At 40.7% G+C, this 23516-nt stretch overlaps 2 protein-coding genes across 2 annotated transcripts in view; one reads left to right on the top strand and one right to left on the bottom strand.

Moving 5' to 3' along the window:
• LOC136881161 (kinesin-like protein CG14535) overlaps window positions 1-23516 on the top strand; it is a 195978-nt gene that overhangs the window by 165194 nt on the left and 7268 nt on the right. The window contains exons 9-12 of the mRNA XM_067153824.2: window positions 5935-6097; window positions 11114-12248; window positions 15838-15986; window positions 20377-20512. Coding sequence (XP_067009925.2) covers window positions 5935-6097; window positions 11114-12248; window positions 15838-15986; window positions 20377-20512 — 1583 coding nt within the window. The remainder of the gene's footprint in view (window positions 1-5934; window positions 6098-11113; window positions 12249-15837; window positions 15987-20376; window positions 20513-23516) is intronic.
• Window positions 7030-23516, bottom strand: part of LOC136881287 (uncharacterized) — a 136102-nt gene continuing 119615 nt past the window's right edge. The window contains exon 16 of the mRNA XM_067154080.2: window positions 7030-7150. The gene's annotated coding sequence lies outside the window, so the exon portion shown is untranslated. The remainder of the gene's footprint in view (window positions 7151-23516) is intronic.

Here is a 23516-nt window from a genome sequence, read left to right as displayed (position 1 = left end):
AAGTGTGCACGAATCCACTCTACTGGTCCATGAGACAATATCAGAGGCTCGGTCAGATTTTATTCTTTTGATCCCAACATATTTTTTACTGTAAAATAATTTAATAGAAGGTCTCAACCACTTGAAAGAATATTTTGCTATCAGAATATCAATTTTCACTAAATACATAATAAAAATATTGTGTTTCAACCACAAGCCACTGAGCCAGCCCTGAAAATGCCGAGGGCTGAATCACCACTACACTCTGTTGCTGTAACTCTGGGAATGTAAGAACGTACACGCCGGCCCTACCATTTTAGTGGGTATTACAAACAATAATAATAACGTTATTGCTTTTGCGTCCCACTAACTAATTTTGATAGTTTGTGGAGATGTTGAGGTGCCAGAATTTATCCCGGAGGAGTTCTTTTACACACCAGTAAATCTACCAACACGACGTTGAAGTATTTGAGCACCTTCAAAAATCACCAGGCTGAGCCAGGATCGAACCTGCCAAGTTGGGGTTAGGAGGCCTCAAGCCTCAAACGTCTGAGCCACTCAGGTCGGCGACATTAAGAAACATATGAGTGATGAATGTTCCTTTGCAAAGCAAAACTGTGTTGTTTGATGCTACGTGAGGTTTTAAGACGGAACTTTCATTGTTCAAAACAGTAATTACAGTGGATAGGTTTCGAAGAATTCCCAACTTAAAAATCATGCAAATTTTCCTATTGTAAAACTGGTAGTTACTGCGAAGCCATTAAACAATTCAGCAATGTTTTAGAAATATCGAAGAAACATCACCTGAATTAAACATTTTATGGCGTGATTTTCTGTAAATTGTCAGTAGGCTCGGGTCAGACTTCTAAAGGCCTGTACACAAGACACAATCTATACAATTTATTGTATTGAATAGGTGGACACAGTCATTTTATTCAAGAAAGAATTTACTTATTGTATCTTCAATACAGAACAAAATGAGATTAGTTACTTGTAACAATCTGCTGGGCCCGATCTGCTCTGAGAACACGCATAAACATGCTTCTTCATTTTGTAAGTTTCAAAAAATAGGAGTGGTAGTGGTGGTGATTATTGTTTTAGGAGGAAATACAACTAGGCAACCATCCTCTACATAATACTAACCAGAGAGAAAAATGGAAGGGATCCTACATGTCGGAAAATGAAGGTATCGACCATGAAGGGTGTGAAAATGAAAGACACCCTGGGTCTCAAGTGCTCTAGTACCGTCAGGGTCAGAAAATAACAAGAGTTTACCAACGGAGGTCAGACTGGATAGATGAAAGTGAGGAGCCTGGCACAATTGGAAGCAATGCCTGGACTCAGCTCAGGGCCCCGTGGTCGCGAACCCTTCCAGTCGCCTCCCACGACGCGTAGGGGATACCGTGGGTGTTATTTTTCCGCAACCACCCACAAGGGGAGAGGAGGGTGAAACCTTCATACTAATTCTATCCGAGGCAGAGAGGTTTGCTAGACAGTAAGAGAACTGAAAATTTAGGAGGTTACAATAGGAAGGGAAGAAGTGGAAATGAAGAATAAATAGCACAGTACCTCTCAAGTAACTCGGGGGACATGTTGTTATTCTGGCCCTATACCGAGGCCAATCCAGCATGGGTAAACCTGAGCTAGCACAGTCTTCGGGATCAACAAGCATACAAGCTCCCACACAGATATCAAACTGATAGTGTCCCTAGAGAGGGGAAAAAATAGGATTTGCATTGACTTTGTTGTCAATGAAGTCAATATGAAAGAGAAAATATTCGGCTAAAAAGTTATTACGGGGAAAAGAATTTAGTCATACAACTATTACTTAAGAACTAGATCCATTCAAGTAGATATCGACACTTTCAGTGAAGTGCTCGATACGGTGGCAGCAAACAAGACACTAATGTGGGAAACTGTGAGTATTAATTGTGACTTTGAGATTATAAGCAACCGGAGTGAGTTACGAAGATTTGCAGTTTAGTGTGGCCGTGTCCACACATACTTCACATTTTAAAATAGAGGTGGTCGCATCCTCATTGGCCAGTTTGTATTTATCTAGTAACATTTCTAACACTTGATTATGCATTTCTCTATTGAGGTAATTGGAACATCTTTCTGATTTTCCAACATCATCGATTAAAATAATCTACTCACTGCACTAAGTTAATATGTAACATGTGCTAGGCGGCTGAGAGCCATCAAATGACAAATCGGCTCGGGTTGTACAAGCGCCCTACATACGACCCATGTTGCAGAGTGTCACAATAGTGAGTTGGGAGACTGTATGATTGCGCGAACCAACCACCCATCATGAATTACATCGGCCTGACAAGCCGACCACTAGATCTACAGGGATCCTGCAGATCGGCCCAGCAGATTGGGCTGTATGTAGGGGCTTTAAGACAACTGATAAGACTTCAATTTACACTTAAGAAAATGGAAATTGCAACACCATGAAGGCATTGGTCGTTTGTGTTGAATTTCAAGATATGGAATGGTGCCATGTAGATATGTAAACGATGAAAGTTTCAGACCCATTGGATTGTTGCTAAAGGTCTCCCCACGTGATTGGTCACGGAGGAATCAACTCCAGTATACGGACTCTGGTGTAGTGTAGTTGACTTGCAGTCTGTGCAGTGAAGTGTTCCCCATCAAACATGCCTCGACGACAGAGAAGAGCACGCTATCAACAACTGTCGCCGTTTGAGAGGGCTCGGGTAATTGGGCTGTGTGAGGCTGGATTATTGCTAAGGACTGTCGCTGCACGTATTGGCCGACAGGCATCTACGGTACAACGTGTATGGCAGCAGTGGTCAAATGAAGGTACCCACACTCGTAGACCTGGCACAGGCCCAGCACGACAGACAACTGTGAGAGAGGATCGCCTCATCATTCGGATGGCCCGGATGGTACCGCATGCAACAGCAGCACAAATTCGAGCAGCTGTGGCACCCCACGTTATACAACAAACAGTTGGTAATCGCCTGCGTGCAGCTGGCTTACGAGCCCGTGTCCCTGGAGAAGGTGGTCCATTGACCCCACAACAGCGACGTGTAAGGCTGGCCTGGTGTCGAGAAAGATCGACGTGGGTCGACGAATGGCATAAGGTCGTCTTTAGTGATGAATCGCGCTTCTGTCTTGCCCGCAGTGATCGCCAGAATTGTGTGCGCCGACATACCGGGGAGAGGGGCCGCCCAGATCTTGTTGTCGAGAGGCACACAAGACCAACACCAAGCATTATGGTCTGGGGAGCTATTGGCTTTAATATGAAATCACAATTAGTGCTTGTTGAGGGCGCTATGACTGCTCGACAGTACGTTGATAGGGTACTCAATCCAGTGGTTGTCCCTATAATGGCGAACATTGCTAATGGGATGTTTCGGCAGGACAATGCCGGGGTTCACACTGCACGCATCTCCAGAGAAGCTCCTCACGACATCACAACCTTAGAATGGCCCTCCAGATCCCCGGACCTCAGTCCTATTGAGCATGTGTGGGACATGATGGGTCGACAACTGGCCAACCGTCCTCAGCCACCCACAACTCTGGAACAATTGATCCGTGCAGTGCAGCAAGCATGGGCCACAATTCCTCAGGAAGCGATCCAGGGCCTTATTGACTCCATGCTTCGACGAATTCATCAATGTATTGCAGCTCGTGGTGGGCACATCCTGTATTGATTGTTGTCCAAACTTGCGATCAGAGGGACCTGAAAGTGTAGTCATCAAATCACAACCAAACACTCATCCTGCATGTTCAATTGCAGTAATGTAGCACCACTCCTTCTGGGTGTTGCAATTTCCATTTTCTTCAGTGTAACACAAGTTTGAAAGACAGTTATTACAATATTCCAAATGGCCTACCTGGCACCAAAATAGTTCTGCGTATCCATGCACTGGCATGCAGGTTAGATAATGTGCTTGCCTCTGTGAACATACGTTCTCAGCCAAGAACATGAATAAGAGAATGACAATGTCATGTTTGTGTGATGTTGCATTCAAAGAAGAGTAACACATTCACTCTGCTGAAAGAAGTTTCCCTGACATGAGTAAGTTGAAGGTAAGTTGAAGTTGACAGTGAAATCAGAGAAATTTCACATGCATCTTCAATGAAGAAACAAGGATAGTTTCATGCTGTTGCATTATTTTCTTAAGGGCTGATCTTCATAATTCTTTATTTTTTTTAATTATTTGTTTAACCGCGTACCGTCCTATGGCGATGATGGGATAGGAATGGGCTAGGAGGGGGAAGGGAGCGGTCATGGCCTTAAGTTAGGTACTATCCCACGATTTTCCTGGGGGAGAAGAGGGAAACCACAGAAAACCACTTCGAGAACGCCTGAGGTAGGAATCGAATCCCACTCTACTCGGTTGACCTCCCGAGGCTGAGTGGACCCCATTCCAGTCCTCGTACCCTATTTCGAATTTTGTGGCAGAGCTGTGAATTGAACTCGGGCCTCCGGCGGTAGCAGCTAATCACACTAACCACTACACCACAGAGGCGGACAGAATTGTTGAATTTTTTGTATACCTCATTAAAAGTGTTCTGCATGCGCCTCACTTCCCTCCGGCGGTTTCCCACTCTCTCTCGCTTTCCTTTGGGGCTCGCTCTCAGCTTCGAGGGCCTGCGGCTGCCCACTTGGAATGCCCTGCCTTATTTTACAATTCCCTCTGTGGATCACTGCTAGAGTGTGACTGACGGATTCAAACCCGGCAGAGATAATGAGATTTTTGAAGGACGGAGAACAGTCAGTTTGACGCTCCGTGTCGTACAATGTCGACCTGTGATTTGATGTTTATTCAACAACATATTCTGAAAACTCTGCCATCTGATATAGTAAAATAGAATGTTGTGCCATGGGGTTTGGTTTGGTTTTGGTCTTTTAATTTTGTCTATAATTTTCTCTATATTGCGATAAAGGTCTTCATTTTTGTTTATTTTCATCCAAATATCTTTATTCTTTCGTGGTCCCAAAATTTTACTAAGTATTTTTCTTTCTTTCTTTTCCAGTTATTATTACAGGTTGTGCAAACAGCCTAGATGGCATTGAATAAAAGTGCCTCCACACAGTAGCTATGGATATATGATTGTTTCTAATTAAAGAATTTGACCAATTATAAACTGCTTAGAACCTACAGTAAGACTGTGGTACAGTATTTTTTCTTTTCTTCCCAGAACTTCTTCATATGTCCGCTGATTGCCTGACTCTGCTCCACCGATAACATTCTCCGAGGTTGATGTCAAATTTGCAAAAGCGAAAAATTTGCAGAAGTGATCTGTTGCCAGAAAGATACCCTCTTAGTTATATCATCTGCGATCTTCAGTCTTTGTATATCCCAACATATCTTTTCCAGCCAACCGTTGGTGTGTTTTAATTTAGGGATATAATAAAAAATCTTCTTGGTTAGTCTGTCGTAGTTCATTCTGTGAAGGTGACCATAGAATTGTTCTTTTTGTCTTTTAATTGTGCTGCCCTCGCAGTGTAGGGGTAGCATGCCTGCCTCTTACCCGGAGGCCCCGGGTTTGATTCCCGACCAGATCAGGGAGTTTTACCTGGTCCAATGTCCTCTCAGCGTATGTGATTACAATTGAGGAGGTATGTGACGGTGAGATGGCGGACCCGGTCTAGAAAGCGAACAATAATGGCCGAGGGGATTCGTCATGCTGAACACATGACACGTCATAATCTTCTGCCCTTCCGGGCTGAGCAGCAGTCACTTGCTAGGCCAGGGCCCTTCGGGGTTGTTGTGCCATGGGGTTTGGTTTGGTTTTGGTCTTTTAATTTTGTCTATAATTTTCTCTATATTGCGATAAAGGTCTTCATTTTTGTTTATTTTCATCCAAATATCTTTATTCTTTCGTGGTCCCAAAATTTTACTAAGTATTTTTCTTTCTTTCTTTTCCAGTTATTATTACAGGTATTGCTGTTATTAATGACACATCTTGTTGCAGCGAATACAGGATCACCCACCTGCTGAAGGAGTGCCTTAGTTCCCTCACCTGTCATGCGGCCATGATAGTTCACGTGTCTCCTTACGCCCAACACTACATGGACACCCTGGCTACGGTTCAGCTGGCATCTCGAATCCACCGCATGCGGCGTCGAAAAATCAAGGTATAGTCAAACAGTCTTCTACAACTTATATCCATCTCTAACTTTGTCTCTTTCATTCTTCTGTCTTTATCTGGGATTGTTCCTCTCCTACAATTCCCACATCAGGACTGTTGAAATCTGCCCTCTTCGTGAAGCTGGGAAACAAAATGAGCTTGTTGGAGCCTGAGAAGAAATGGATGTAGGAGAACTGGGATCGATGAGGAAAGACCTCAAGAGAATTAGAGTAGGTAAAGTGTTATCTGATCCTGTAATGATTAAGAGCAGGAGTCCCACAGGGCACATAATTGGACCTTTATATTTTCTTATATATATTAATGATATAAGTAAAGAACTGGAATCAAAGATAAGACTGTTTGCAGATGGTGTTATACTGTATATAGTCCTCTTAGAAGTAGTGGCGGCTGGCGCATAAGGTCACAGACTCACGTACCCTCCCCGTAAATAATAATATTTTATTTTTTGTGCTGGCCCTGCGGTGTAGGGGTAGCATGCCTACCTCTTACCCGGAGGCCCTGGGTTTGATTCTCGGCCAGGTCTGAGGTTTTTGCCTGCATCTGAGGGCTGGTTTGAGGTCCACCCAGCCTACATGATTACAATTGAGGAGCTATCCGGCGGTGAGATAGCGGCCCGGTCTAGAAAGCCAAGAATAACAGCCTAGAGGATTCGTCATGCTGACCACATGACACCTCCTAATCTGTAGGCCTTCGGGCTGAGCAGCGGTCGCTTGGTAGACTGTGGTCCTTTGAGGCTGTTGCACCATGGGGTTTGGTTTTGGTTTGATTTAAAATTTTACTTCTCAATACATGGTACACAAGACGATGCAGGTTTTAAACTCGTAAGGAAGGTGACTATTACTTCTAAACTGCAAAATCTGGCTTCAGGACTGAGCGTAAAATCATAGTTATATATCAGTTCCCGGTCACAAACCCCTTGTGATCGTACAGCAGACATTCAAAATACATGATCTCCAAACGTTGCCGCTGGCTATGTTTCTTGGAGAAGAGATCTGCTGTCACAAGTAAACTGTGACCAAGAAGGGAAGCAGGTATTCCTCTGAAAATTAAAAATAAATCTACATTGACTTGTATTTCCAAATGTGCTTTGTTGAAAACAATACTATAACCATACCAATGACTTCTGTGGGAAGGGAAGTGTCTCTACATTAAATAGAATAAATATATTCCTGAGAAGTACAATGACAACAGAGAGAGGTAAAAATGCGCGTGCTATGATCGAGAGATTCGCTACAGCTAAAGAGAGAAGTGTGGATCTCACATAACAATGCATAATAAGGTATATTTTGGTGTGTTTTGGCACATTATCTTTTATTGTTTAGACTTGAATGTATAAACATGTCTGAGTATCATAGGCGTATATTATCCATGCCCATATGGAAACCATAGCATGACCTTCATATACGAAACTTCACAAGCTGCCACTCCTCAGACATCATTTGAAAATGTTTAATGGGAGCTGATAGAATTCTCGATCTAATGTACACTGACTGACAGAGCAAATGCAACACCAAGAAGGAGTGGTCAGAACTTTATGCCAATTGCAGGGTAGACTGACGTCACTGAGGTATGCTCATGATGTGAAATGCGCCGCTGTGCTGCGCACGTAGCCAACGATAAATGGGACACGGCGTTGGCGAATGGCCCACTTCATACCGTGATTTCTCAGCCGACAGTCATTGTAGAACGTGTTGTCGTGTGCCACAGGACACGTGTATAGCTAAGAATGCCAGGCCGCCGTCAACGGAGGCATTTCCAGCAGACAGACGACTTTACGAGGGGTATGGTGATCGGGCTGAGAAGGGCAGGTTGGTCGCTTCGTCAAATCGCAGTCGATACCCATAGGGATGTGTCCACGGTGCAGCGCCTGTGGCGAAGATGGTTGGCGCAGGGACATGTGGCACGTGCGAGGGGTCCAGGCGCAGCCTGAGTGACGTCAGCACGCGAGGATCGGCGCATCCGCCGCCAAGCGGTGGCAGCCCCGCACGCCACGTCAACCGCCATTCTTCAGCATGTGCAAGACACCCTGGCTGTTCCAATATCGACCAGAACAATTTCCCGTCGATTGGTTGAAGGAGGCCTGCACTCCCGGCGTCCGCTCAGAAGACTACCATTGACTCCACAGCATAGACGTGCACGCCTGGCATGGTGCCGGGCTAGAGCGACTTGGATGAGGGAATGGCGGAACGTGGTGTTCTCCGATGAGTCACGCTTCTGTTCTGTCAGTGATAGTCACCGCAGACGAGTGTGGCGTCGGCGTGGAGAAAGGTCAAATCCGGCAGTAACTGTGGAGCGCCCTACCGCTAGACAACGCGGCATCATGGTTTGGGGCGCTGTTGCGTATGATTCCACGTCACCTCTAGTGCGTATTCAAGGCACGTTAAATGCCCACCGCTACGTGCAGCATGTGCTGCGGCCGGTGGCACTCCCGTACCTTCAGGGGCTGCCCAATGCTCTGTTTCAGCAGGATAATGCCCGCCCACACACTGCTCGCATCTCCCAACAGGCTCTACGAGGTGTACAGATGCTTCCGTGGCCAGCGTACTCTCCGGATCTCTCACCAATCGAACACGTGTGGGATCTCATTGGACGCCGTTTGCAAACTCTGCCCCAGCCTCGTACGGACGACCAACTGTGGCAAATGGTTGACAGAGAATGGAGAACCATCCCTCAGGACACCATCCGCACTCTTATTGACTCTGTACCTCGACGTGTTTCTGCGTGCATCGCCGCTCGCGGTGGTCCTACATCCTACTGAGTCGATGCCGTGCGCATTGTGTAACCTGCATATCGGTTTGAAATAAACATCAATTATTCGTCCGTGCCGTCTCTGTTTTTTCCCCAACTTTCATCCCTTTCGAACCACTCCTTCTTGGTGTTGCATTTGCTCTGTCAGTCAGTGTATTATGAGAGGTTATACCTAACACACTGTCATTTTTCAGTTTTCAAGAAATAAAGGAGTAATACCAAAGCCCGCCTGGTCGCCATGATCGTTAAGGCGCTGAAGTCTAAACGGTCTGACACCGAGGTTAGCCGGTTCGAGTCCCGTTGGTCAACGAGAATGATGACCAGCAGGGTAGGGGTGGTGGTGGTGGTATACAATTTCTAATCACTAGATTGCATGCCAAAAGCCTGGATTAAATTCCAGACCTCTCCGCAGTGCTCATATGGAGTGAGGGGATATGATGCTGTTGATGGTGATTTGTCCGTCAGATGGAGATGTTAAGCCTTGAGCAGACCTATTGATGCTATCCAACAGGAGTAGGCTATGTGCCGGCACCGGATTTCACCCCTCTCCCTACTATCATATATCACGTCATTCATTTCGTCTCATTAACTCCTCCGATGAGGTTGATGTCAGGAAGGGCATCCGGTCATAAAAACCCGCCACGACAGATTCATCTCGCCTCATACCCGACCCCGTAGGGAAACGGGACAAGGGTTGGACAAACAAACAAAGGAGTAATGCCAAAATAAAGCCGTGCTATTTGTCTATAAAACTGTAAAACATTAGGGTAACTTACTTTTCAACTTACTATTATTGAACCTTGCTATCGGGAGCATTGAAGAGGGTTTACCATTTTACACTATTAAGGGTTAAAAACTTCATTTTGATTGCTCTGTACTGAACTGAGATTTCATCTGTATTTATTTAAGTAAAATTTACGATTCCACCTATTCAATACAATATACTTTTGCAATGCAGTTTTTTACATTACAGTATAATATTTATTTGGTACCAGTTTTAACCCTCTTCGGTGTCATCATCAGCCATAAACATTCAATTATACAATTCAGTCAAAAGGTCCTAAAACACACTTTTAACATGACATTTTAGTTTAAATATACAAATATGGCATTATCAAGCTTAAAAGTTAAATGATGATAAGACACAAAGATGATAAAAGCACATGTATTGTAGTATTATGGCAAACTGAATGCCATTATAGAGTAGCTACAGTTGACTCCACATACTGAGGTTCTTAGTTGTGTATCTTTCACATAAGTTCTAAGTTGTGTGACGTTGTGTAGCGCTGAATTAAGTAAACACAAATATGATAAAAGTTCATATAAGTGCTTCAGAACATGCTGTTGGAGAAGTGCTAATGTATTTCTAGGTACTAATTGGTCTAAAATGCATATCTTTCAAATCAGTTCTGGTGATAGTATGACCTTGCTTAACACTGTTAATTTATACACATGACATAAGCACAAATGCTTCAGAGTATGGCATTTATATGCCGCTACAGTAAAACTAATGGGTTTTATGTACTAATTGTTTTTAAAATGCATGTCTTTCACATAAGTTCAAACGGTTGTTTCACATCAGTTTCAGCAAGGCCACACAACGTAAGTTGATTGTAGATCAGAGTTATTAAAACTCGCAGAATACTTTTTTCTATACCAGAACCCAATGCAAATGTATGAAGACTATTTTCATTGATCTCAGCACAATGGACTGATAATAGAAACCATTTCAAACTAGAGTCTGTGAAAATCTTCTTAATAGTTCAATATAATCTAAAGGAATTTATTTACATATGTATCTTTTTATAAGTATATGTCAGACACGCCAAACATCCTGAAGGCAGCTGAATCTTCAGAAAAGTACCAGCAAGGCATGTGAATTAGTTTCATTTTTTATATTTTGTAAGAATTTATTGTATAATATGGAAATTGATAAATTTTGTTTATGTATGTGAAAATTAGTCTCAATTCAGACTCTTAATGGAAGATTTCTGTGTCCTCTTTTTTCCAGCATTGTCTTCCTTTTTGTAGTTTTCTCTTTTTTTAAACTATTTGCATCTGGTCACTCTACCTCAGCCCCTTAAGAATTTGTTTCTGCTTCCCAACATCATCAAGCTTCAACAACCATTGAGTGGTCATGTGAGTTAGTATGATGTTAAACCACCAGCAAAATCAAAAAATTAAATAAAGTGTCCTACAAAATAACTTAGAGAACTGTTTATTTCAGATCTGGTTACATGTTCTTATTTTTCAGTTTGTAGGTGGCACCCCTGGTTGTGGAAGGAGCTCAAGTGATGAAGTGGCTCACCTTCAATCCGAAGAGAATGGACAGTCGACAGGGAGCAGCGACGTGGATCCTTCCAGCAGCGAGCAGTCCGCAGATACGGTGATCTATGTTGGTCCCTCGGATGATGCCACGGATGGAGAACATCCTCCAGTCTACATTCCAAGTCTTAACTGTGCTGTAGGCAATGGTCTCCGTGGGCCTTCCACCAGCCCACAGCATTTCTCTAACGGAAATAGCAGCCCATCTCATCGGAACACTGCCAGACATTCCACACAGCCCTCTAGTGTTGTGAAGCCAATTTTATCGAACAATAACAATAGCTGCAAATCATCTCCAGTGCGAAATTGCAAAAATTCTAGTAACATACCAATATTGATTAGTTTAGCAAACCAACAGTCACTGTCTCAAAGTAACAAAGTACTTACATCTGATACAATATCCGGAAGTGACGAACAGTGGATTGACGGACCAAGAATATCCAAGTCTAAGATAGCAGAGGCAAGACATCTGCTCAAAGATGGCAGCAAGAAGAGAGAGACCTGGATCGATGGACCACAAGTGGTGAAACTGCCAGGGGGAGGACACTCGAATGGAAGTTATGGCTTCATGGACAGTCATAAGAAAAGTATGATCCGTAAATGGGTTGAAAATCAGACGGTCGAAATTCAAAACCATCTGCCGGTTGAGAGTCCATCAACTTCATTATCTCCTACAATAAACTCATGCCAGGAGTCAATTGTGCTAGCTAGTGAGGAGAGATTGACCTCGAGATATCCAGACGATGTGCAGGAGAGCCTTAAAGATAATGGTGTGACGAGGGATCTTAAAATTAGTGAATCAGCTATGATAATTTTAGGAAAGAAACTTGCTGACAGGACAGAGGAAGCAAAGGAGAACTCTATATTTGTTGATGTTGATCAAGTGAATAACAGAGCAAAGAGAAGTGTTCATCAGGGTTCAATAAATGAAAATAGTGTAGAAGGAAGTGGTAAGAGCAAGGAGGGAACTGGATGCAAGAAAATACATTCAGAAGAAGGTATGAAAGTAAGAATGCTTACATCGTCCCCATCAGAGCTACTACGACCTCACAGCAAAGACTTAGGTAAGTGAAATGTCATTATATAAAATGCCTTAGAGAAAGTTGTTGATTTCATGGTAAATGTAGAATATTATTAGGTAAGTCAAGTTAATATTTAGTTTTCTTTAAAATAACAATGTAAATTCAGGAGAACGACTGAAGTATAATACAATCTCCATAATTCAATCATGCAGTAGTCCCACACATCCAGTTATTCAACAATTCTTTCTACCTGGCATCTTGTGTTGAAACATCTGAAGGGTCCATGGAAAGAACATGCTAAGTCCGTGTTTCATTTTTCTGATATTACTGCCATGTTGTGGCTCTAAGAATGTAGTTTCAGTCCTCTGTCCAATAAAGGAAAGAAACCTGTTAAGTTCCTAGGTATGGGCAATTTTAAAAACCATACACACGGAAAGAACATGGAGTTACAAAGTTTTAATAATGGTCTCCTGTAAAATTAGTAAAGTGTGACTTAGCATGTTCTTCCCCTCAACCCTTCATCTGCATTCTGAAGTGCAGCTCATTGTGGTGCCGCCTTTAAAATTGTCCACTGCCTTCTGTGTTACCAGTCAGTTGGATGATATGTGCAGCTCTCTCTTTGTGTGTTTTATAAGTAACAAATGAGGTCTGAACAATTCCAAACTCAGAGAAACACAAGCACAAGTATATTATCCTTAACAAACTGGATTAAGGTGAAAAACAGAATTATTTAACAAACCAGTCAATGTAGAATGTCCAACAATGTAAGACATTAAAAAGAACTGGTCGAACACTGTTGCATGTAGAACAGGTGTGTGACCAACTATGAATATGTGAGATAATGGAAAAGTTTACAAACTCCTTTCTGCATAATTTCTTTACAAATGCAACCAGAACACACTTGTTAAAAAGAGAGATTCCTACAGAATCTTAAGTTATTCTACAAACAAATTAGCAGCAAAGATGACTTGTGCTGGTGATAGACAAGTACAGTACACTTCTTTCTATAAAACCAGAAATTATAGCCTATAAATTCCAATGATCCAGTTTTTCTCGTAATCCGTAACAACAGGGCTACATTTCACAGATTCTACTGTATTTCAATTTTTTTTTTTAAAGAATATATGGTTTTAAATATCTGAATTATTGTAGACAGCAGAAAAATAAATGTTTTATCTTGAAGTTGGGCTGTCACTCAGATGGTAGAATCCTGGCTTTCTGAGCCCAAGTTGGTGGGCTCGATTCCCCCCTCAACACATGGGCTTGTATCTGGAGATTTACATGAACATAAAAGAAGTCCTATGGGACAAAACTCTGGCACTTTAGCACCTCCAAAATCTGTAAAAGTAGTTCTTCTTAGGACACCATCTCCTTATGAAGGCTGGCAATCCAATTGATCATGATTATTCTCATATTACATCTCAAGAGATTTCAATAGACATTCATCCATACCAGTGATGCAGGTCTTTAAGCCACGAATTTCTCCCTCTCGACACAGATCGTTGTCCAATTTTCCCCTCGATGATGAGTTGGAGAAGTTCCTATCGTTCACCTCTCATGATGTACCTGAACTTTCGTTCCTTGACAGTTGTTAGAAGCTCTTTTTTTTTTCTTATATAACAAGTTGAGGGCTTCCTCGTTGGTCTTCTTTTCCATCTAGAATATTCAGAACGTTCTTCTGTAAAAGTACATTTAGACAGCTTCAACCCGCCTCTCCAGCAAAGGGCGGAGCATTCAGCCTTCAAAACCATACAGGACAGCAAAGAGGTACCATCGCAAGATCCAAACTCTGAGCTGTAGGTTGAGATGTCTGCTGGTCAATAGGGCCCTCACAGTGTTGAACAAATTTTTGGCTTGTCTATTCCTGGATAAGATTTCATTCTTCGGATTGCTATGTTTATTCACTACAGTCACAAGATATTTCAAGGATGGCACTCGCTGAACAATTGTGTTTTTGAAGTGCAGAGGGAGGCATGCTTAGTTAGTGGGGTGTAAAACCAATATTCTTCTTCTTCTCCTCCTTCTTTTTCAAAATAGTCCCCACTACCCTTGAGTATTGTTATAGTAGTTAGTTAGTGGCATGTAAAACGAAATAAAATTATTATTATTACCGGTATTTTGTTATATTAGTGAAATGCTCTTACTTTTACTGCTTTTATACCGAACAGGACAAGTAATAACATATGTCGAATTCAGTTTTTGTTTATTTGCCTCTCTGTTTGTGTGTTTCAACTTCAGGGAAAGTGGATTGGTGGATTTTTATGACAGTTGGCATTTAAGTTTCAGATAACAATCTTGGCTATAATTTGTTCAAATAATTTCAGCAAGAAGACCCCTTAAACATAAAGCTTGATGTATCTTTTTTACAGCTGTTCATGATAAAATGTATTATTTTATAATATTGTTTGCAAACTTTATTTTCCTTAATGTTTTACTGATAAAGTGAAAAACAAGGGACATGTCAAGGTGGTTGTGTGAAAGTTGAAGTCCAAGAACTGATAATTATGGAGAGTTGCTATATTTTGAATACTAACCTGATGCTTGGTTTTTGTACTGGAAAGGAAGGGAACAAAATCAAGAACATCAATAATGCATAAAAGAGGAAACTGGGAAGGGTCACAGAGATCCAGTAATCATGACAAGCCACTGGCAGCCACATGTCCACCTACATGCCTCAGAATCCCAGGAGTACCAGGTGTATGCATAAGTCTTTCCCGGTTTTACTAAGAGATGGTGCCAGCGAACAGTAAACAGCGTATGAGTTTACGTCAGTTTGTTCGTCTGACATTAACCTACCAACACACACAAGTTGAGTCCGTCAAACACTAGCGCCTGTGTTGTATCCTTCAGTGCTAATGTCAAAGTTTGTGCCTGAAAAAGAACATTTAATCAAAAGAAGAAGGCGGTGGAAAGCCATCGTTTTCTGGTAGAAACATATGGCGAACATGCTTCATCGATTAGAACACGTGAGACATGTGGTGCTCAAATGTGGTGCTTTGTGTCCGGTAGGACCAGAGCAGTATTGTGTATTATGAACTCTTAAAGCCCAACGAAACCATTAATGCTCAACACTATCGTCAACAAATGATTAATTTAAATCACACATTGATTGGAAGACGACCGGAATGTGCCAGAAGACATGGCAAAGTGATTTTGTTACATGACAATGCGCCGCCTCACACAGCAAAACCAGTGAAAGACACCTTGAAATCGTTTGCATGGGACATCCTTCCACACCTGCCGTACTGCCCCGACTTGGCACCATCTGACTATCACCTCTTCGCATCAATGGGGCATGCACTCGCAGAGCAGCACTTCAGCAATTTTGAGGATGTTGTAAAATGGCTCGACGAATGGTTTGGCACAAAAGACAAGCAGTTTTTCTGGCATGGTATTCATAACTTACTTGAAAGGTGGGCAAAGTGTGTAGAAGCCAATGACCAATATTTTGAATAAACAAAAAATTAATTTCCCTTGAAAATTAAGTGTTTTCTTTATCACAAAACCCAGCAAAAACTTATACAAACACTGGTAACTTGAGGGGTCAACAAAATTGTAATTGTGCACATGCTAAGTGATTATTATTATTATAATACATCCTTCATATTTTACATTATTTATTTCCCTGTAGATATCTCACTGGTGGATTTAGATACCCACTTGGAAATCCTCGACAGAAATCCAGAAGATGGTTGTGGTGTGGCTGACGATGAAGAGATCGAGATTATTGAGGTGGAGGAGCCGACTGAACCAGTCCCCATGCAAGACTCCTGTCTTCAGGTAAACTCTCACCTAACAATATACTGTACACTGTTTGCCACAAAGTTTTGAACAATCATGTCATCCTCTTGGGAAAGCACACTGCATATTCTAATCATAATGTTTAGTCATAATCGGCATTGCCAGGTGTCCCGTGTTGTACAGGAGGTACCATGTTAAAGGACAGAAATATACAAGGTGTAACGAAACCCTTGGGCAGAACTTCAGGAATGAATTTCTCTTATAGGCAGATGAAAAAATAGATGTTTCAACACATCAGTTTGTAAATGCATAACGGCTGAGTTATTTATGTCTTTTAAAGGTAATGCACTCCAACACATCTTGATTACTGGAATGAAATACTACTAACATGTCTAACCATGTCTTGATAAATTGATGTTGACCTGAATATGTCTTTAATGCTTTCACTCCAGTTGACTGCTGTAGCAGTCGAGCTGGAGCTGTGCCTCGTAGCCAGTCAACTGCTGTGGAAGTTCGGTCTTGGGAGTCTATATTTATGACTATGATCACCAGATGAGAGGAGTAACCAGTTCGAAGACAAAAGCTATGTATCCAGTACACGACTCACTTTGCGCCTAGTCACTCCCCTGTGCTGACGTGCTTGTGCTCCTTGACTTAGCTTTCGATCGCTTTGAAATCATGAAAGGTCTAATAATGGAGAAATGATATACTGCGAGGGAAGCTCTTGCCCTCGTATTGAAAAAGATGACGATGATAGTGATTTATCATCTGATTCTGGTGACGGAACGACTTCAGTCACACCTTGTACTTCAAGCACATATTCTACTCCAGTTACCGCTTCGTCGTCTAAAAGGTCGGCCTCCTTTGATGATTCAACTCAAGGTGAAGATAGTGAGGATGAAGATCAGGTGCCTAAACCACCGCGCAGAAAACTAAATTGGAAAAAGTAGAACCTGAATCTGAGCAAACATAAGTTCGACGCAGCCAATTCTGGATTTAAAAGTTTCTTTCAGCTGCTTTTAACACTAGTATCTGTGCGAGGAGGATGAAAAGTGCTAAAAATATATTCATAAGCATTTCACCAAATATGCATTATAAATAAAATACTTTTAAACTCTGCCTGTTCTCTCTTCACGTCACAAGCCGACTGCGGAGTGGAGAGTAGAGTAAGACAAGTATCCCGCACAGCGGGCTCGGAAAACCACCCGCTACTCTCGTCCATAGGGTCATGCTGCCATATTCACTACGCCTGAATGAAATGATTCTCTCAATCCCAGTCATAAGTAGCAGGATCTGATAGGTTTGTTTAAAATTTCAAGCATGAAGAAACTCTCGCATCTGCCTACAGGGATCTTAATGTATGTTATCATCAGCACTGGATAGGTAGAAGTGGACTAATTGTTTGATCCCCCATGCTCTCCTGACTTAAAACCCTGGACCTCTTCCTGTAGTAGTACTTGCAGTATTTGGTGTATTCAGCTGCTGTGTATGATGCAGCAACTCTGCATGCTTGAACTTCGGCTCCCTACTGGATAGCATGCACTATACCAGGCATATCTGAGCATGTTCAGAACTTGATTAAAAAATTTCATAGATCTTGTCTTCAATGAAAGAAATATTCATTTTGTGGTTAAATGGGGTTTTCTATCTCCCAAGAACTCAGTACTGCATTCTTAGGAGTACATTCTCACCAAAGGTCAGTAGTGGACTACATAGTTTCTCACATTGGCAGATAAATTACAAGTTTCCTCCCAATAGAGACAACTAATATAGCAGCTTAGGCCTTCAAGGGATTGTAAAATTTCTTCATGATTCATCGAGACATGAGCTGGGAAATCCTAAGCTGTTATACTTGCCTGTAGTACCACCAGAAATATTTCAAGTGGCTCTCTTATTTTATCAGTGTTTTGTGGGCTTGTAGGCCATTATCCAGGATCATGTGATGGTCCCAACGTTCCACTGAAGATTGCATTCGGCACTGTCAAGGGTTCTGACTGACTTAGATAACAGTGAAGCTCTCAGTGGAATGAGGTGGTGAAGTGATTGAAGCCTGGTTTCCAGTTCTAAAAGCCTTAAATCCTGAAGGACACGATCACCGAGGCAGAACAGAAAAAGCAACTGGTGATCAGTTGCCTGTCTCCGCCAAGGCGGGTAGATGTACATCGGGCTCCTTAATGCTTCAACTATTGGCCAAAGATTAGCTAATCAGCACCCCCCAACCCCAGCATGGCAAACCAAAGGCGAGCAGCATACCGTAACCTGCACTATATAACGAGGTGGAATTAGACACCACTTCATTCCACTGAGAGCTTCGCTGCTACCGAACTTAGTCGGAATCATTGCCAATGCCGAACGCAGTGTTCGGTGAAACATTGGGACCATCGCATGCTCCTGGACCACAGCCTACAAGCCTGGAAAACAGTGATATGATTTGTAGTGCCAGGCGTGAAAGCCTCAATTGCTATATGGCTCTCTTAGCATTGCACATTGATTTGAGATATTGGTTTAATTCTGTGTGAGAGGTCAATGAAGATCGTAGCTGCCTTGTCCTTCCTTAGTTGATATCCATAATTTTGACCATAATGGCCACCAATGGTCTATATTGACTTAAATCACCAGTTTATGTTAGGACACAATATTTTTTTAAAGGTCTAATACATTTAAGTGATTTTAACCTGTAAGCTGAAGAAGACAATATTAATATATCCTCAAAACATGTAATATATCTTAAGGTATTTGATGTATTAGCATATATATTAGGCATTGTGTTGTACTGACTAGGCAGGTCCTTATATAATTAATAATCATGACTTCCTTAGTTGGTTGTGAACACGAGTCCTTCCTTCCAAATACTGACAGCATCACTCTGACACTCTGTTTATTTGTCACCATTAACTACAATATTTCATCTGTGAATTTTCACTAGGGTACAATTTCTGTTTACAGAGAATGTATCACAGAATGAACTTCACATGTGTTGGATCAGTGTTGGAGTTGTCACTCACAACCTATTTGAGTAACAGCTAGAGCTTTACTTGTGACTGGAAGTACAGTTCAAAATCTTACAGTAAAAGCCAGTAAGGCCACCACAAGTCGTCCTTCACTACTTAAATAATTATTAACTTTATTGGCTACATTGGACCACTTGAGTCATTCCACGATCACTTTCTCTTTGAAGGTTGTGCTGTTTGGTTCCTATTTAAATAATATGACATATGTTGACTTTCCAGATACACCTTATAGTACACAACAGTTGGTCACATCTAATTCATAGTACAGGGTGTCCGTTAACATTTGACGAGGCAATACTTCATGGAATATTGGAGGTAGAGAGGTAATAACTGGCATGACATGGGGTTCTATTGACACCAAGTGAACAAACAGGCCAGCAGATGGCGTTGGACAGCAACATGTCAGTGATGCTGCTTGAGACCTGCGTACAGTATAAAAGGAGCTGTCGTGTGGGAGGGCGTCTGATGTGCCTATAATCACGGCATGTCCATACTTGGCCTCCCTATTCTCCTGACCTCAGTCCGTGTGATTATTGGTTGTGGGGTTAACTGAAGTGGCAAGTCTACCGCCAATGTCCAACCTCATTAGCGATGCTAAAAGACAACATCTGACGGTGATTTCTCACCATACTTACAGATATGCTGTACAGTGCTGTTCACAACATTGCCCATCAGGTATTGTTGATGAATGACGGCTGACTTGTTGAACATATGTTATAAAGAACATCCTCTTTGCTAAACCTCGATTGTTATGCTAATTATTCATTGCTTGGGGATCATAGGAAATGCCATCTGTTGGTCATTTTGTGTACTTTATTTTGGTGTCAATAAAACCCCATGTGATGCCAATCATGTGTGTCAGTTATTTTCTCTCCACCTGTAATATTCCGTAAAGTATTGCCTCGTCAAATGTTAACAGACTTTTTGGTCACATGATATTTGATATAGATGTTGATTCCCATAGGGAATCTGAAATATCTGTTCCGAATGAGCAAATTTATAATACCAATATAAATGGTCCGTTATTGGACATTATAAATTTTCCAGCTAACTCATTCCTGGTTGCCAGCGTTTCGCCCTTGTGTGCTAGGCTGGGCTCATCAGTTGGTACCTAGCACACCTACCAAGACGCTGGCTAGTGCATACTGTGGAGGCCACTGCGTAGGCTAATTGGAGCCACCGGCAGTGCCAATGCACTATGAGACATTTTGTCCCATCATCAAAAATTGATGCCTGCCTGGCCATCAGATGATATAGATGTTGATTCCTATAGGGAATTTGAAATATCTGTTCCGAATGAGCAAATTTATAATACCAATATAAATGGTCCGTGATGAGTTAGCTGGAAAATTTATAATGTCCAATAACGGACCATTTATATTGGTATCACATAATATTTACCGATGTCTCTAATGCAGGTTACAGAAGAAGACATTGCTCTCTGCATGGGGAAAGTGGAGAATCCTTTACCTGAAGTGGACCAGCAGAGTTCTGAAGAGCACCCACTAAGAGTCCTCAGCCAGGAGAATCTCACAGTGGTGTCCACCTTCGCAGGTACAGTCCTTACCTCCGGCTTTCAATGTCTTTTATATCTTGCAAGAAACATTTGTTGTATTTGTATAATATTGAATAAGAGAGAAAGTTTAGATGTAAACTGTCTTTACCTGTAATAATTTTAGCTGCCATAGCAGTAAATGAATTATCCAGTCAGAGAGCTTGAAACTTGTTCACTCAGGATGACCATTCCCTTAATGACTGAAAGCGCTCCAATCAAAATGAATCACTTAACATTTAAAAAGGCAGTAGTGTAGTTGATATAAAGAGTTTTGAAATAAAATAACTCAAGATATTGCCCCTAGAAGAATTCAAAAGCCTGTTGATGTCTTACGAAAATACTTTCTGGTATAATATTACGCCCTTCCCACGTCCAGGTACGACACAGCTAAAATTTCCTGACAGCCAGATGTAATCTCAGGGTATTTCTTCTCATAAGAAAAATATTTAATATTTCTTCTTGGATAGGATTAACGTGAATTCAGAGAAAAAGGTAGGGACCACACGCGACAATTTTCGATGAACGTCTCCATCCTATCGCATTCAAGAATAAATCTATCATTGACCGCATAACTCCGACGCAAATCATATGAGAAACATCTTAGAAACTAGGTCTGTCTACACTCAACTGCTACAAATTGATACTCTCTTTATAAGAAAATAATAAGAGAAAATATTTATTAAATTAACCATAAATTAAAGAACTGAGAACTCGTATAATCAAAAACTTCCATAATCGATTATTAAAATCAATAATAAATCACAATATTTAACATTTAAGTCAGCACTGGCTTGCTAATAAAATAAAATAATAGATTGAATTCACTGTTTCTGACATGAACTTAAATTTCCTCACATATAATCATGTTTGAGAATTAAATCAATCATTCAATTATTATGTAATTAATTAGCTTGCAAGAAAATTAAACAATTCAAATCAATCACTATAACATAATCACTTTGTTACAATTGACAAAATTTAAGTTTTTGCTATCTGAATTCGTTATCAAAGTTGTTCTCTGGCGAAGAAATGTTTTATGACGACTGACGGTCTAAGGTTTCCATCCCTATTGCCTTCTAAATCTCAGCTCCTAATTTACTAACTTCTCATTTAAAATTACTACATGAATTATAAATCAACACTCAAAATATAAAATAATCTACCTCACTATTCTATCTAAATAATTCTTAATTTGCTGCTATACGGCTCAATATGCATCCACTCACTAGGCTTATATTAAATATATTATACCTGCAAGTAATTCCATAAGTATTTACGTTATATCATCTCGGTACTATTTATCTGCATCACTTCTAATATCTATACTGGCTTAACACATCTTTCACTTCACATATGTTACGAGAATACGTCATAAGACATAAATATTTTAATAATAAACAGCTGTATTTGACGTTACGTTAACTCTCTAATCTCAACTATTCATATATATATCCTCCATTCATACCTTACTTTGTGTCATTCCCACGGTGTATCTCTTTCCTTGTGCTTGCATCATCTAATTGATCCAACATATGAATATCTCAGCATCTACCATCAATATATATATATGTCTTATAATCACCGAAACCCACATTATCATACACAAATTATTTCATATAACTTCTTTCTTCACTATTAAACCTTCAATCAATTCCATTTCATCTTTCTCAATACCATATTTCATCGTTAATAACCTCTTCCATAATAAATGCAATTACTAAGAAGTACCATTCTTCTTTACGTAAAATACTCCCTTAAATAGATCAATTCTCTTCCAATATTATGAAGCTTAACCTTAAATATTTTGTTTGTGCATTTAACAACATTACTTTACAAGGAATAACTCGACTATATCTTTCGCTTCCTCTCATGCAATCCACCTGTGACATAATCATTGATTGAATGGTTTCACGAGATCCATAGATAATATTTAAAATCCGCTAATCCTTAAATTCAGCTGTTCGATAGTTCTTCTTTCTTCTCGTATTTTCAGTTACCCCAGTAATTCACTTATTTTATGCATAGCCATACTCCACGAGATATCGATCTAATTATATGCTAACTTAATACAGTATTAGCAGATTACATGTAACACACTTCACTTCACTGTATCACTTGCACTCTTAAATATCTCACACATAGAATACTTTATACTAATGCATATGCCCAGCTAAATTAAGAATTATAATACTTATGGTAAACACTTAGCTCGTCTTTCATCATATCAGCTGTCAGTTGCTCTCCTCCTCGTCACATCGCTGGTCTATTGCCCATGGTCTGAGGTTCAGCTGGATTCCTCATCTCATTTTAGGTAGGGTCAGCTGGTTGGATTATATCTCCCTCCAGGTTGGTCCATCTCGAGTTTAGCAAGACATCTTCTTCATGGTATAGCTGCCAATATGATCAATAATGATGTGGACAAGTAAATGTTCATTTTAAGAATTTCTTAGAAAATTTTTTTTTTTTAATATTCTATTAATTTTCTCTTGCGTTCTAGTTAACCAGTTCTCTATATCTGCATAAGATCTTCAGTCTCGTCTTAGAAAAAAATCTTCTATTTTAAAATTATTTGTTTTCTGAAAATTCAATTCCTTCCTCGATTCTTTTTCTAATGGAATGATTCTTTTCTATCCTTCTCTTCTTTCACAACTTCTAATTAATGAGTTCCAATGTATTGCTAATCTTGCGTAACGGGTCTATCAGCGTACACGTTTAAATAAATTCTTGTATATTACACTGTCCCAATTTTTTTTTTTTTTTTTTAACAGTGCTTTAGCAAGTATCTTGCCATCTTCTCTTAATTCAGAACAATTATTCTTCAAAAATTCTGCCATAATCTTGACTATTTCTCTTCTTCAATGCAGCAACAGCAATTTGCTTCCTCTCGTCTCGAGTTCAGTTTTTCAGTTATATTTTTTAATAATATATTATTTTACTTGTTTTCTTGAAACAATTCCTCTGACATTGCTCTGTTCTGCACCACCTTTTAAAGGTAGATGATCC

Source organism: Anabrus simplex, chromosome 9, assembly GCF_040414725.1.
Source record: "Anabrus simplex isolate iqAnaSimp1 chromosome 9, ASM4041472v1, whole genome shotgun sequence".
In the NCBI taxonomy this organism is placed as follows: Eukaryota; Metazoa; Arthropoda; class Insecta; order Orthoptera; family Tettigoniidae; genus Anabrus; species Anabrus simplex.
This window is presented reverse-complemented; position numbering and strand designations above follow the sequence as displayed.